Genomic DNA, 14,025 nt, shown 5'->3' with positions numbered 1-14,025 from the left:
CGCTGCTGCGCCTCCTCCTGTTAACCCTTCAAACACTCAGCGTCTTATTCTCACACCATCGTGTTCATTTACACCGCATCTGATTTTATTTTTATTCATTTGTAACCGATACTTGTCTGTCAGTATGAACTCACATTGCAGGATTTATTTATTTATTTATTTATTTATTTATTTATTGCCATGTTTAATAGTTTATGTAATATAGCCGCACTACACTTGTCTACATATAATTTTATACAGTTTTAGTACATTATGTACATTATTATTTTTCTTTTATAGTGTCATTACTTTTACATATATCCTACTATACTAACTATTAATCACACAGTTCTACTTAACCCTTATATTTTTTTTTCAAATTTTTATTTTTGCTTCTATGATTTTATTGGATTTCAGAGGTTTTTTTTTATTCATTTTTTCAATATTTTTAATACAAATTAATTTTATTTATTTATTTATTTATTTATTTATTTTAAATATTTTACTTCCGAGGACTCAAAAGCTAAAATATCTCCCTGTACTGGTTGAATGAAGCTCATCTCTTTCTAAATATCATTTTATAATGTTTTCAGATTCAGAATCAGAAACTCTTTATTGATCCCAGAGGAGAAAATCGCCTGTGTTACAGCTGCTGTTGTTCAAAAGTCTTAGAAAATATGCAGGGAAAAAAAAAAACTATAAGTAAGCAAGAATAATAAAAATGGAATCAATATATAAGAAAATGTCCATTCTAATAGAAACATATATCTATTCATATACAGTGTGATAATAACGTTATAGTTGAAATTTGGGTTTTTCATATTACTCATTAATACTTTAGTTGCAAGGTCATGTGACTCCATTTAACCTAAAAGCTGAACTGTACTGTACTGCTTGAATGAGACGCACCTCTTTTACATTTATCTTAGTGACTTTTCATTTTTATTGTTCAATATTCTTTAAAGAAAGACATCATTTATTTTCAGTAGCTTTCAGTTCATGTGACCCAGTGACTCACAGATAACACCAGCATGACTTCCTGTACTGGTTGAATGTGACACTGAGTGTTGAGGCCAGAGGTGAAATAAAAATGAGAGCAGGAGGCTTTTTTTTAATTATTATTATTCTTCTGCACTTTAAAGTGAAACTCTCACCAAAATCCAACCTTGGCTTTTGTTGTCAGTGTACCCGAGTCAAACCTTTGTGTAAAAGCATAATTACGACGAAAGAGGCACTTTTAAGATTTACTGTATTTTCGGTTTTGGTTTCAATGCTAATTTTCAATGGAAGTGCTACGGGCACTTTTATGATAGCATCAAAATCTCTATTTTTAAAACACTAAGAAGGCTCGACACAACATGAAACTTTGCTGGTAGTATCACCAGGGTCTCTATGCATGAACACCAGCATTGATAAGATTGTTTGTGTACACAGAGTTTACTAAAAAGAAAGTTTTTGAACAACTCACGTTAGCAGTAGCTTGTTCCACTCGCCGCCGTCCTGCCAGTGGAGAAGTGTCGATCTCCGAATGAGGCGTAACATGGTGGAGAGTTATGAAAATATGGTAAATCTTAAAAGTGCCTCTTTCATCATAATTATGCTTTTACACAAAGGTTTGTTTTGGGTACATTCACAAAATTGACAAAAGTTTTGCTTTAAGAGAAAAGTGTCGAGAATAAACTTGACATTTCAAGACTGAGGTCAGTCTTTCCTGAAAATGTGTCTTATTTTTATCAATATTTTTTATGAAAAATTGTCATTAATTGTCAAAAGCTTCCAGGTGATGTGACCCAGCAACTCACAATCAAAGCCAAAATGTCTTTACTGGTTGAATTAGACACATTTTTAATGGGTTGTCATGCTTTTCCATTTTTTTTTTTTTACTTCTTACTAAGCAAGTATTTTGTATTAGATGAGTACTACTGAGTATGACTAGGTGTCAGTCTAATATCCATGGATGGCAAATGACCAAGCAATCTTTTTTTCAGCCATTTTGTGCCTTTCTCTCTCACAAACTAGTCTAGTCAAACTAGCGCTAGTCATAAGGGTTAACTAACACTTAGTTCCTCATTTGTTTCCCAGTAACTCTTCAGAACGTCGTGACCTTTGTCGTAAAGTGTCGCCTCTCTGTTTGTCTGTTCATCGTTCAGTTCTTGTGTTGCTGCAGCAGCCAAACTTCCCCTCTGAGGATCAATCAATAGCTGATCTTATGTTATCAATTCTTGTCTTGTAGCCTTCATGAAAACGCATGAGCGCACAACTGAAGAAGGTGTTCCTCATACTCAGTATTTAAAGAGATTTGTAAATGTCAAATATTCATATCGCACTCAAAAAGAGATGATTGTGGGTTTGCAATTTAAGTTTTCTTCTCAAAATGTTTTAAATATCGTCGATAAACTGTAATACAGAAAAAAGCATGCTTTCATTATCTTATTTAAGGAAAAGCATTACCAGCTAATCCAAGAAGGTATTTTAATAGTTTTATACTTCAGTACTTGTGTGAATTACTTCATTAAATCCGGTCTTTACCCTTGTCATCATTATCACTTATGTGTTGATGATATTTTGTGGTATTTATCTGCGAAGTTTCTCCTGTGAGATTAGTTTGAACCATGAAGCAACATTTCTTGAGGTCCAGTCAACCGTTCAAGTCGTTTTGAAGCCGACATTTTTAGAACTAAACCGTCGTCTCAAACATGAAGATAAAATAAGATATGTCTTTGTTTTTTTTTTAGTCAGCTGAATAACTTTGGATTTTGAACTTTGGGCCGGATGAAACGAGGATGGCACTTGAAGATGTCACCTTGGACTCTGTAGGCGTGTGACGTGGCTTTTTTAAAATTTAAAGATGAAATTATGATTGAATTCAATCTCATGTTTATTGTCATTACACTCTGTCTCATCTGTTATTCATCCGACAGCTAGAAAACAACACTATAGAGGAAACAAGCGTTGTTAGTCACAAGTTCTCCTTGTTTAGTCTCGCTGGCTTCATTTAAACATTCTTGGCAGAGTTTGTCATGTGGCCCCATTTTTAAGAGCCAGCAGCTCTACTCTTATGTTTTACAGCCCATGTTTAGATCTATAAAACCAGTCGTCACAGTGAGGCTGAGTAAAGAATCAACCTACTTTAAAAGTGGAAGTTGTTTTTGGGTTACAGCGCACACACACACTTTGGACCGGCAGCCTCCCTCCTCCTCCCCCCTGCAGTGCACACAGTGATAATGGTCCGGGACCAGTCGGCTCAGGTATTAGACACAGAACACATTGTCAGATTAATTGCGCGATTGTGCTGTAAATATTAAATGTGGTGGACTTACATGTTAATCCCTCTGTCCTCCTCTCGTATAGCTTCCCCTTTGAACGAGCCTCCATTTAATTTAGAAATGGGTGATTTGTATTTCGTGTTTTAGGCCGTTGCTCTAAGAAGACAATATTGTAATTACAGTAAGCTTCTTATAAGCTGATACAATTATTGAGGTGGGGAGTTTTTTATATTGTCGCGTGAAAGTGGGACCTTATGCTCTTTTAATTTAGAAAACAACACAACTTTTACCGGGATAAAGACATTTGATCCTCGAGCATATGCCGCGTCTTTGTGGAATGAATTTATGCCAGAGAGCAGCTGGCAATACATCATCACCTTTCTGCTGCTGGCGGGGACTGTGTGGACAGACAGACCTGTGGTGGAGGAAGAAACAGTGCTGGGACAGAAATATAAAAAATAATATACACATCACTATATATAACATTTATTCTGATTCATCAGCAGCCTTGCTCTGTTGTAGCTGTTGCTTGGTGGAGCTGTTTTACATACAGTAAGTTTAGCCTAGTAAGTCTGAGGGGTTTTGAGATGATTAATAAAACAGAGAAGTTGAATTCAATTCAAAATAATTTATTTGTCCCCGCGGGGGGCAACTTAAGCCAGATGATGACAAAAAAGAAAATGTTCCTCTAAATATAACTGTTCCCTTTATTTATTTATTTTTGTAATCTTTGCTGTTGTGTGAAACATTTAATAATCTTCTCTCCTTGCGTCTGCTTCGGTTGTTTTGTGAGAACGTCGCAAAGCTCCAGAAATGTTTTCTGAACTACGAATCTGAAACTTGACTTTCCATCAGCACGAGGGTGTGTAGATAATCATTAGATGTTCATTTTTGGGTGAAGTTGTCCTTTAATTTACACTTGGAGAAATCTGAGGAGCGGTGCATTTACTCTGAATTCTGAAAATCTGAATCGACTTGGCAGAAGAACAACTCAGATCCAGTTCTTCAGTAAAAGTAGTCACAGGTAAAAGTCCTGCATTCATAAAAGTACACAAGTGAAGGCATCAAAACATACTGAAAGTACCAACATATATATATATATAATATATATAATGTTGCAGCTTGTAAACGTAGAGCAGATTTTAATTTACTTTATATACTTCTGGGTAACTTCGTACTCTAACCTGTAACAATACAAACAACTTCTATAATATAACAATAATAACAATAATAATAATAATAATAATGTAATGTGATTGTCGTTTGTATTATTAATCAGAATCTGCCAGGTAAATAAAGTTATTTTTAAATGTAATGGGGTTAAAAATGGCCCTATAAGATTTGCCATCAAATTGTAGTGGAGTGCAAGTATTGACTTATATTGAGACGTATACTCGACTACATATACTTAGTTACTTTTCACCACTGATCTAATCCGACTCGTGCTGCTGAACCTGCATCATCGTCACCTTTAGTTTAAACCTCCCTCGTCGGTCTCTGCAGCCATCTGTGTGTGCAAATGCTGCGTTCAGGGGACGTCGAGAGCAGAGGACGTCCAGATGTTCCCGTGAAGGTCAGACCCACCGGTGTAATGTCGGTTGCTGCGGTCCTGATCGAGGGCAGATGTTCACAGGGTTATCCATTCCATATGGCTGCCGCTCGTCCGTGGGCCTTTTCACAGCACAGCTCTTGTAAACACGTTTTATTTCGCTGTTCTCTTTTTTTTTTCCGCCCCTGTAAAACATGTCCTAAATCCAATCACCTAGTCGCTTCTAAAGGGGATGATGTTGATGAATGGGAATGTGTAGTGGTTGTAGTGACCTATAAGCCCCTACTGAGATTACAGGCAGGCGACCAGCCAGCCGGGCCTGTCCAGGGCACCAGGAAACCGCTAGAGCTTAAAGGGGGATTGTTTAGATAGACAATGGTGTCTACCTGGTTTTAATCCCCGCTCAGAAAGAGTTCAGGGGATTGGCAGAGTTTAATAAATGAAAGTGCTCCTATAATCAGGATTTGCCAAAGTGCCCCTTTGTGTTAATCGGACATTTTTTACAGCATGGTTTTTGACATCTGCCACAGCAGGTGGTGTTAACCCCTCCGCCGCCCCCCAGCTGTGTGCAGCGTACGTCTGCAGCCTACTGCAGAGAAATGCACCGACGACCAGCACGCGATGTAAACAACAACACGGAGGATGAGCGTGTGATACATGCACACACACACACACACACACACACACACATCATGTGTCTGAAATCGATTCTTTTTAAATTACTTTATTTAGCATTTGCAGCAGGGCTAAGACTTAAAGGAACAGTTCGCTTGAAGAATGAAACTGTAGTCGTTGCGCAGTCACCACCATGTTGATGGAAAGTCAGGTGAAGTTTTCTAGTCTGTTGCAGCGTTTTCCTGAACAACTGAAGTGAATGGGGACTTATTTTAAAGCATAAAATGCAGCTTGTCCGACATGATTTTAAACTTTGGAAGCCTCGAGGTCCGAAAAAGATTTGCAAAGTTGTCTCAGGTTGTGCTAACGCTTTTAGCTTATTCGCTAAAGTGAAGAATCAACTTTAACAAAGTTGTACATTAAGTCTTTTCAAATGAATTCAGGGCTTCTTGGGGCTTCTGGAGTCTTGGATTACACCAGGCGAGCCGTGTGGAGCCATGTTATGTTTCTTCTTCAGTTTATTTTTTTAGCGTTTTAAAACAAGTCCCCATCTGCTTCAGCTGTTCAGGAGAAACGCTGCAGCGCTGTTTTTTTTTCTGTGCAGCTCACAACAAAAAATAAGGATGTGCAGAGAACAACACGATTTTCAGATTGTGGGTGAATTCACCAGCTTCCTGGAAAGGATACAATCACTTCACAATACACGACTTCTGCAAAAGCTTCTTACCATCGACCTGCTTTCATCCGCTGAAAGACATAAAACATTAACATCCATTTGTATTGTAATTACTAAAAATAATAATAACAATTTCGGGGAACACCTGGCTGACTTTGTTCAACGACCCCAACTTTAAGCAACCTTGATTCATTGTGTTATTTGATAGATATTCATCAGGACTTGATGATACGGCCGAATCATATGTCATTATTATAAGGCTAATTCTGAAATACACAATAGATGTTGTCGTATTTTGAAATTGCCTTTAAAAAACACATCATAAATGCTAAAACGAGACAAAAATCGAATCGCTTTTTGACAAAATACCTCAGGATGTTGCGATAATGTTGCAGGGACGATAAATAATCAACAGTAATGCTAATATAATGACAAAGTAGATGAAGGAAAATATCAGAGCAAGTAGAATAATCTGATATATTCAGAAAATGACATCACTTTACTGTTATATGGCCTTTAAAACACGATATATATATTATCACGATACAAATGCATCATATCAAGATAACAATATGATACCGTTATCCTCTTGCAAGCAGTGAAATGCATCAGATTTCTCCCAGACGGCAGCCTGACCTGCCTCGTCTCATCATCACACACCTGAATATATAACCTGTGGGACGTGTCCGGCCTGCAGCCGTCACGCAGCCACAGCTGACTGCGGCACAACCTCATTACTTACTTAGCGAAGGCTAATAGAACACGGATGTGTAATTATTTCATTGCTAAAGTAGAAAGCTGCATTTTAATAATTAAAGTCCAGCGTATCAGCCATGAAGCATAATAAAATTGTTTTAAAATCGAGGATTACAAGAGTAAATCCTGCCGGGCCAGATGTGAGGGCGGGAGGGGCCGCTGCATTCTGGGACCAGATTAAACAGAAAATCCCACCGGACCGCGCTGTCTTTTCTCTGCAGCTTAGAGGCTTGTGTGGACTCAACATGCTGTAATCCACCGATTAGCTGATATAATCACCTGTAAATACACCTTGGCCACGATGTTACTGCGGGACATCGGGCCCTGCCTCTGCCCTGCATGTGTGCCGGACACTTTGTTATCAGGTCGGGTCAGATTTGAGCTCACAGGAACTTTCTGGGAACCAGAAGCAGACGGTCGGACCAGACAGACAGCTGGACAAGATATGTGATCTGACTGAGTTCCCAGAAACTGAACTGAGCAGATGAACGCTGTTAAACTCCAAGTAACCCTGAATAATTCCATGATAAGTGCTTCAAAACAGCAGTTTGCTACTTTAACCACATATCTAGTATTTATAAGCAGTTTAGAAACATTTAATAAATGGTTTATAGGAACATTTTTAAGTATTAATTCATGTATATCAACAACTTGAACTCCTCCTGTGAGCACATTTAATCCGAGACTGATGTATAAACAGATATTCAGTAACAATATAGTAAATATAGCTACATGTTATTAACAGATACTGTACATTAACAAACATCTGCTTTCATAGACATTATCTTGTGGTATGAACCATTTATCAAACAGTAACTTAGTGCTAAGAGATGCTAAATATGGAGGACTGAAACTGCCAAAATCAAATCTGCGTGACTTGTGACATGAGTGAAACATTTTTAGGATAATTTTTTCATGTTTCATGTTTTAAGCTGAGTGAAAGTGTTGTTCAACAGAACATTTTTTTTTGCCAGAAAAATAAATAAATAAATAAAAAATTAAAAAATATATTCATGTGAAAAAAAACAGTCAGAATTTTTTTTTTTTTTGAGTGACAAAAACAGTTTTTGGCTAAAAAAGTTTCTACACTTTTTTCCCTCTGTCTGTGCAAACATGTGAAACTGAGTGAAAACAGTTTTTTTTCCAAGATTTTTTTTTTTTTTTTCATGTAGGACACTAAGAGAAAAACTTTTTTTTTTCCCCAGGAAAATTTGTTTGTTTTTTCGTGTGTAAAACAAAGTGAAACATTTTTTAGAAATTATTTTTCATGTTTGAAATTGAGTGAAAAACGTTTTTTCAAGAGAAATGTCTTTTCTTATTTAAATATTTTAAAAATATTTTTGGCAGGATATAAAATTACAATTATTTCCATCTGTAAAATGAATTAAACTGGGAGAACATTTAGTTGTTCAAAGGAAAATCTTTCATTCCAGGAAAATGTATTCTTTTAGAAGAATTTTAGAGGAAGCTAAAAAATGTCCTTGTGTTTTTCTTATCTATCTGTGAAAATGTGTGAAACTGAGTCAAAAAATTGGGTGAAAACTTTTTTGTTTCCAGGAGAAACTGCTTGCTATAATTCATAATAATTTTATTTTTTTTTTATTTTTTATTTTTCCAGAGTGAACAAATATTTTTGGCAGAAAAAAAAAAGTTTTTTTCTATGTGTGAAACCAAATGACATTTTTTAGAAGAATGTTTTTTCAGGATATTTCCTTTTTTTCATGTGAAAAAAATGTTTCAGAATTTTATTTTTTTATTTTTTTTTTGGAAAAAAAAGTTCCATTTTTTTTGTCTGTGAAAACCTGTGAAACCTGTAAGAAAAGTTTTTTTCAGGAGGATTTATTTTTCATGTCTGAATCAGTGAAAATGTTCATACACGTGTGAAACAGTGAAAGAATATAATTTCAAGACAGCTTTTTTTTTCCAATTTTTGGTAGTAGAAAAGATTACTTATTTTTATTTTTGCCATCTGTGAAAACATGTAGAAAACAATTAGTGGAAAATTATTTTTGGCAGGATAAAACAGTTCTTTCTGTGAAACCAAACCAAGTAAAAAAGTTTTTTCCAGGAGAACATTTTCTCTTTCATGTATAATACAAAGTTATTTTTTCATGACTGAAAAATGTTTTGCAGGACAAAAAAAAGTTCCAAAAGTTCCATAAGTGTTTTATTTTTCTCTGAAAACTTAGTGAACCTGAGTGAAAATGTTTTTAGAAGATGCAGAAACCACATTGGGGAAAAAACTAAACAATTAAACAATACCATAAGTTAATTTAATAATTTCCATTTTTCCAAATTCATGAGTTTTATTATTTCTGATTTTGGCAGCATGTAAGAATTCAAAATGTCACCTAAACAAGTGCATCAGTCATAATATCAGTGAAAAAGATAATGTTGGAAATAATGTATCATTAATGTAAATTATATGGCATATTAATTATGTTATATATTAATGAATATATTTGTCGACCAAATTAATTGCCACTCAAATAATTACATTACAAAAAAAAAACATGTAACTTGCACTCAAGAAATCTGTATGAAGCTTAACTATAGTTAAAAAAAAACTTCACAACGTACAACATTTGCCACCAAAATCTAACTCCTATGTAGGTAAAGATATCAGTGCAGCTCTTCACCTTTATAACAAGTTATTGCTACTTGTATTGCTGCGCAGCTCAGAGCCACAGCTCCAGTTTTAACATCATGACGTCAGAAGGACGATGTGATGAATTACCGCCTGGCGCGGTCGCGACCTCTCCGCTGTAACTCTTCTTCACCCTCGAACACGTTCTTTTGCCACCTGCTGTCTGCGTTAATGAGAGACGAGAGCGGTACGGCCAGTTCACGTCGTTTTAATGCCACACCATTCAGCTTTTCCCCTCCTCAAATCACTCCATTACAACGGATTAAACCATTAAAACATGAGCAAAAAAAAAGGAGGGATTGTAAAGTATTTTAGCCTTTTAATTTTTTTAAGACACTTTAAAGTCATTCCTGAAAGAGGAAAACACATGATTTTGGTTCATAGCACATTCATGCCTGGCAAAAATTATTAAGACTACATCCACAAAAAAAAATGTACAAATCATAGAAGCAAAAACAATATAAACAATATCTTATATATAAAACATAGCAGGCATAATAAATATTACACATAAACAAAAAAACTAAAAGTAAACAGAGTTAACCTTTTTGGTTTGGGCGATGTTTGGAGTAGGGTAATAAAATCAGTGATCTGAAAAAGCTGAACGTCAGCACGAATGTTTGTTTCTGTGGTGGTCGATCAAAAAAAGACAAAAACCTAAAGCAGCTCTGCAGATTCACTCAGAACAGAATATCCAACCCAAACCTTTTTGTTTTCTTAAATCTCTTACTAGTGTTACAAAAACACAGAGAAAAAAAAAAAACAGGCAAGTGTCTCTTTTTTTGTTTTTTGTGCACTTGTGTTTCTTTGTTTTGCTTTTGTAATACATGTCGGCCTCCAGAGGGAGCAGCTGCTCCAGCCATAATACAGATAGTGCAGGACGTTTCCTCAAAACACCTGTTCGCCAGCCATGTTCAGTCACTGTTGTTGTTGTTGTTCAGGAGAAAAAAAAATCACCTCATCATCTCGTTAGTTCCACAAACCAAATGGCGTTTGTTAGTTCACCCCAGATTAACAGTGAAGGAGGAAGCTGTTCCGTGAAAAACGTGATCGCCTGGTTGTTTTTTGTTTGTTTTTTCTGGACCTTTGGGTGCACGTTCGTGTTCCGTTAGGGTGGAGGGGGGGAATCTACTCGGGTCTTCCATCTTTGGCTGTGTTAGCGTATTCACAGGAGATGGGAGATCTGTTTTGGTTCAGTCAGGAAATCGAGGACCGTGTGTCATTCGAACACGCACATTCACTCACATACAGACACACACACAGATACATACACACACATCTGTACACGAGCAAACAGCAAACAATAAATTCAAATTCATTGCGTGACTGTAAATGTAAATTCACTCCGTAGTGATTCTTCTACTTAACATAGATAACTGTGCAATTTTACATTTTCTTTTCTTTTCTTGAAGCAAACCAGGAGTAGTACAAATGTTAAGAGGACGTCCGTGTTGCAGAGATTTTCAAGACTTTGTGTCCCTCTTTCTTCTTTGACTCGACGGAGACGGAGAAGACGCAGGATTCAGCTCCACCTCCTCTCCTCCAGGGGGCGCCCACAGGTCCGCCCACCATTATGCTACTTCCGTTGCAAAGTGCAATCAGTTAATGTTCCTCTCTGCCTCTCCCTTCCATTGGAGTAAATTGGAAAACCATGGCAACAGCAAAAAAAAAAAGAAAAAAGACTGTTATTGTCCAAATGCAAAAAAAAAAAAAAAAAAGGTTTAATCAGAGTCCAGAACGCATCAGGAAGGGAGAGGGCGGCGAGAGAGAGAGAGTGCATTTGTGTCTCGACAAGTTCAGTCACATCGAAGCAAAACAAGTGTTGTTCCTCATCGTGCCCACACGACACCGATCAGCTGTTTGGAAGAGTGGTTATACCTCCCTGCAACAGACACAACATACAGTAACATTAATACACACGTTCTCAACATAACATTAAATAATGATGCATCTACAACCAAATTCAATATGATTACCTTCAAATTAAAGGAATGAAATGAGAAATGTACTTTAACATGATGCTACAGCCAGTTAGCTTAGTGTCTGTGTGACAAAATCCACTAAAGATCCCTGATTAACACGTTATATCTCATTTGTTTCACCCTCAAAGACCTGGAAAACCAGCGATGGTGAAACCTTTTAGTTCTTCTTACACAGAACCACGTCAGATTTTTTCTAGGCTGGGCACACTGACTTCCAGGAACTTTAGTACAAACAAACACGATGCAGCATGTCGAAGGAGGGCTGAGCCATTCTGAAGAAAAAAACACTTGATTGTTGAGACACTTTCCCAGGACGGACAGACTCAATAATCAACTATTTTTCTCCAGAATCGCTCACCGTGCCTTTCATGGATGAGCTCACAAAAGATGCTTGAAGTGGGATTTCCTATTGTTTCTGTAATAATGCTTAGTTAAGTTATCTAAAGCTGCTGTTGCTTCATATTTTCTGTGCAGACATGAGAGTGGTAGAGATCTTCTCATCTAACACTGCAACAAAACTACAAGCCAGCTCTCAAACTGTGGAACTACTCCTTTAAATCTAGTCGTCTGGTCTGACTCTAGTGATGACTTACGATGCAGTGAGGGTGGAGTTGAGGACCAGAGTGGTGCGTATCCTGTACAGCTGAGCCAGGGTCAGCTTCTTGTGCTGCTGCGCCGGTGATTTCCTCTTTTTGGGCGTCACTTCCCCTGAATCACCGCCGGCTGTTGAGTCTTTCTTCCTCTCGACGCGGGCAGATGGAGCCGTTTCCCCGTCCGAGCCGTTGCTTTGGGACCTGTTGCTCTTGCGCGGTCCAGCCGGCGCCGTGTGGCCGTGCCTGGCCTCCGCCCTCCTCAGGGAGGCACATAGTTTGTCGGCGGGCATGCTGACGCTCAGGCAGTCGTCAGACTGGTCGAGGTCGTCGGAGAGCAGCTCCAGGCAGTTCTGGCCCAGTTCTGTCAGGCTCTGGCTGTGTGGCAACGCTGGCGTGTCCACGTTCCTACAATTTGGTTGGTCCTGCTCCTCAGAGCTCAGTGAGTGTGTGTGAGATTCGGGGGTTTTACCGTGGAAGCGCTGCAGCAGATTGTCCTCCGAGCGGGATAAGGTCAGAGAGGAGAGCCTCTGGAGGCAGTTGAGTCGTGGCTGAACGTGAGGCCGCCGGCGAGGTTTACAGGACTGGATTACTGACAGCTGGGACCCCAGCGAGGCAGCATCCTCCTCTTCCTCCTCTTCTTCTTCTTCTTCTTCTTCCTCTTCCTCTTCTTCTTCTTCTGCCTCCTTAATCCCTGCTTCTTCCTCCTCGCCCTCCCTGTCTCCCTCCTCCTCCTCTGTCTCCTCTCCTTCACTCTGGCCGGGATGTGGTTGAAGTTCTCTCAGGAGGGACACGGGCGAAAGGGTACCGTAGGCGCTGTCCATAGAGAGAGATCGACACACGGGGTCCAGCTCCTCGCCGTCCAGCCCCGTCTCCTCACACTCAGAGTAAACGATGGAGGGAACTCTGCAGGGGCTGGTGGTCTGAGGCTGCTGCACCTCAGAGCTCTCAGAGAGAGGAGCCACATCAGAGTCTGTTTTAGTGGTTCCCTCGAGGTTCATGTTGAGGGATGGAGGCTCTGACTGCTCGCCTGGTTCATCGATGTCCATCACTGACAGGGTCTCAGTGGAGCCATCCGATTGGCTGAAAGCAGAGTGTTTGGTTAATTAAATAATTAAGTTTGTCTATCCACAGTAAGGATTTCAGAATGTTTTACTTTTTTCAGTACAATGATAAAAATATATAGAAAAATATTTAGATTTATTTTACTTTTTTTATTAAAGACCAGCACCAAGTTCAGAGAGTCAGTGAACACATACAAACACAGTTATTGTTTTATTGTTCACATATTTGCAGCCTTGAACTCAAACTCTGATTGTAGATCTGTTTTTTTAATAGCTTTGTAACTTTTAACACTATCAAATAGGGATACTGTATTGATTTAATCACATAGTATCAAAAATGTATCAAAGTACAAACACTGTTGTCTCTCTTACATGTTAGATCTTGTGTGTTTATTCAACTAGTGGTTTTTCTAGTGGATATCTGCAGGAGAATATTGTCTTCACTGTGAGGTAAACAAATCCTCTCATCCAACTCGTGGGAAGAAAGCAAATTTTCCAAAATGTGGATTATTCCTTTTAGCCAATGAGGATTTCAGTCTTTTGATCAGAATATGATTCCATTTGTATCAAAACTAAGTTAAGAAAACAAGTTAAGTTGGCGTGCATGACATTTACAGGCCGGCTCTTCTTCTTTTAAATTAGTGATATATTAGATCTTAGTTTTGTATTTCAGTACCTTGAGTTCTGCTGGTCTTTGTGCCTCAGGCATGGGGAGCTGGTGGTGGAGTTGCTGCTCTCATCTTCCTCCTCCTCTTCTTCCTCACCCACCGGACAGCTCTTCAGATTGCTCTGCTGCCGGAGCACCTCCTCAGTGCGGAGCCTCTGGAGCTGGTTCTGCAGGTACAATCACACCGCCACATTAGAAACAACCTCTCTCTGCTCCGTGTTGTTAAACATTTAG

General features: G+C 38.4%; 1 protein-coding gene across 5 annotated transcripts in view; it reads right to left on the bottom strand.

The window, feature by feature from the left end:
* Positions 1–9,790: 9,790 nt before the first annotated feature.
* plekhg5b (pleckstrin homology domain containing, family G (with RhoGef domain) member 5b) overlaps positions 9,791–14,025 on the bottom strand; it is a 72,962-nt gene continuing 68,727 nt past the window's right edge. For all 5 annotated transcript variants that reach the window (XM_037104639.1, XM_037104638.1, XM_037104641.1 and 2 more), the window contains 3 exons: positions 13,801–13,958; positions 12,064–13,143; positions 9,791–11,370 (listed from right to left, as the gene is read on the bottom strand). In XM_037104639.1, coding sequence (XP_036960534.1) covers positions 11,361–11,370; positions 12,064–13,143; positions 13,801–13,958 — 1,248 coding nt within the window. In that variant the 3' untranslated portion in view covers positions 9,791–11,360. The remainder of the gene's footprint in view (positions 11,371–12,063; positions 13,144–13,800; positions 13,959–14,025) is intronic.

The sequence above is a fragment of the Acanthopagrus latus genome, chromosome 7, assembly GCF_904848185.1.
Source record: "Acanthopagrus latus isolate v.2019 chromosome 7, fAcaLat1.1, whole genome shotgun sequence".
NCBI lineage: Eukaryota > Metazoa > Chordata > Actinopteri > Spariformes > Sparidae > Acanthopagrus > Acanthopagrus latus.
This window is presented reverse-complemented; position numbering and strand designations above follow the sequence as displayed.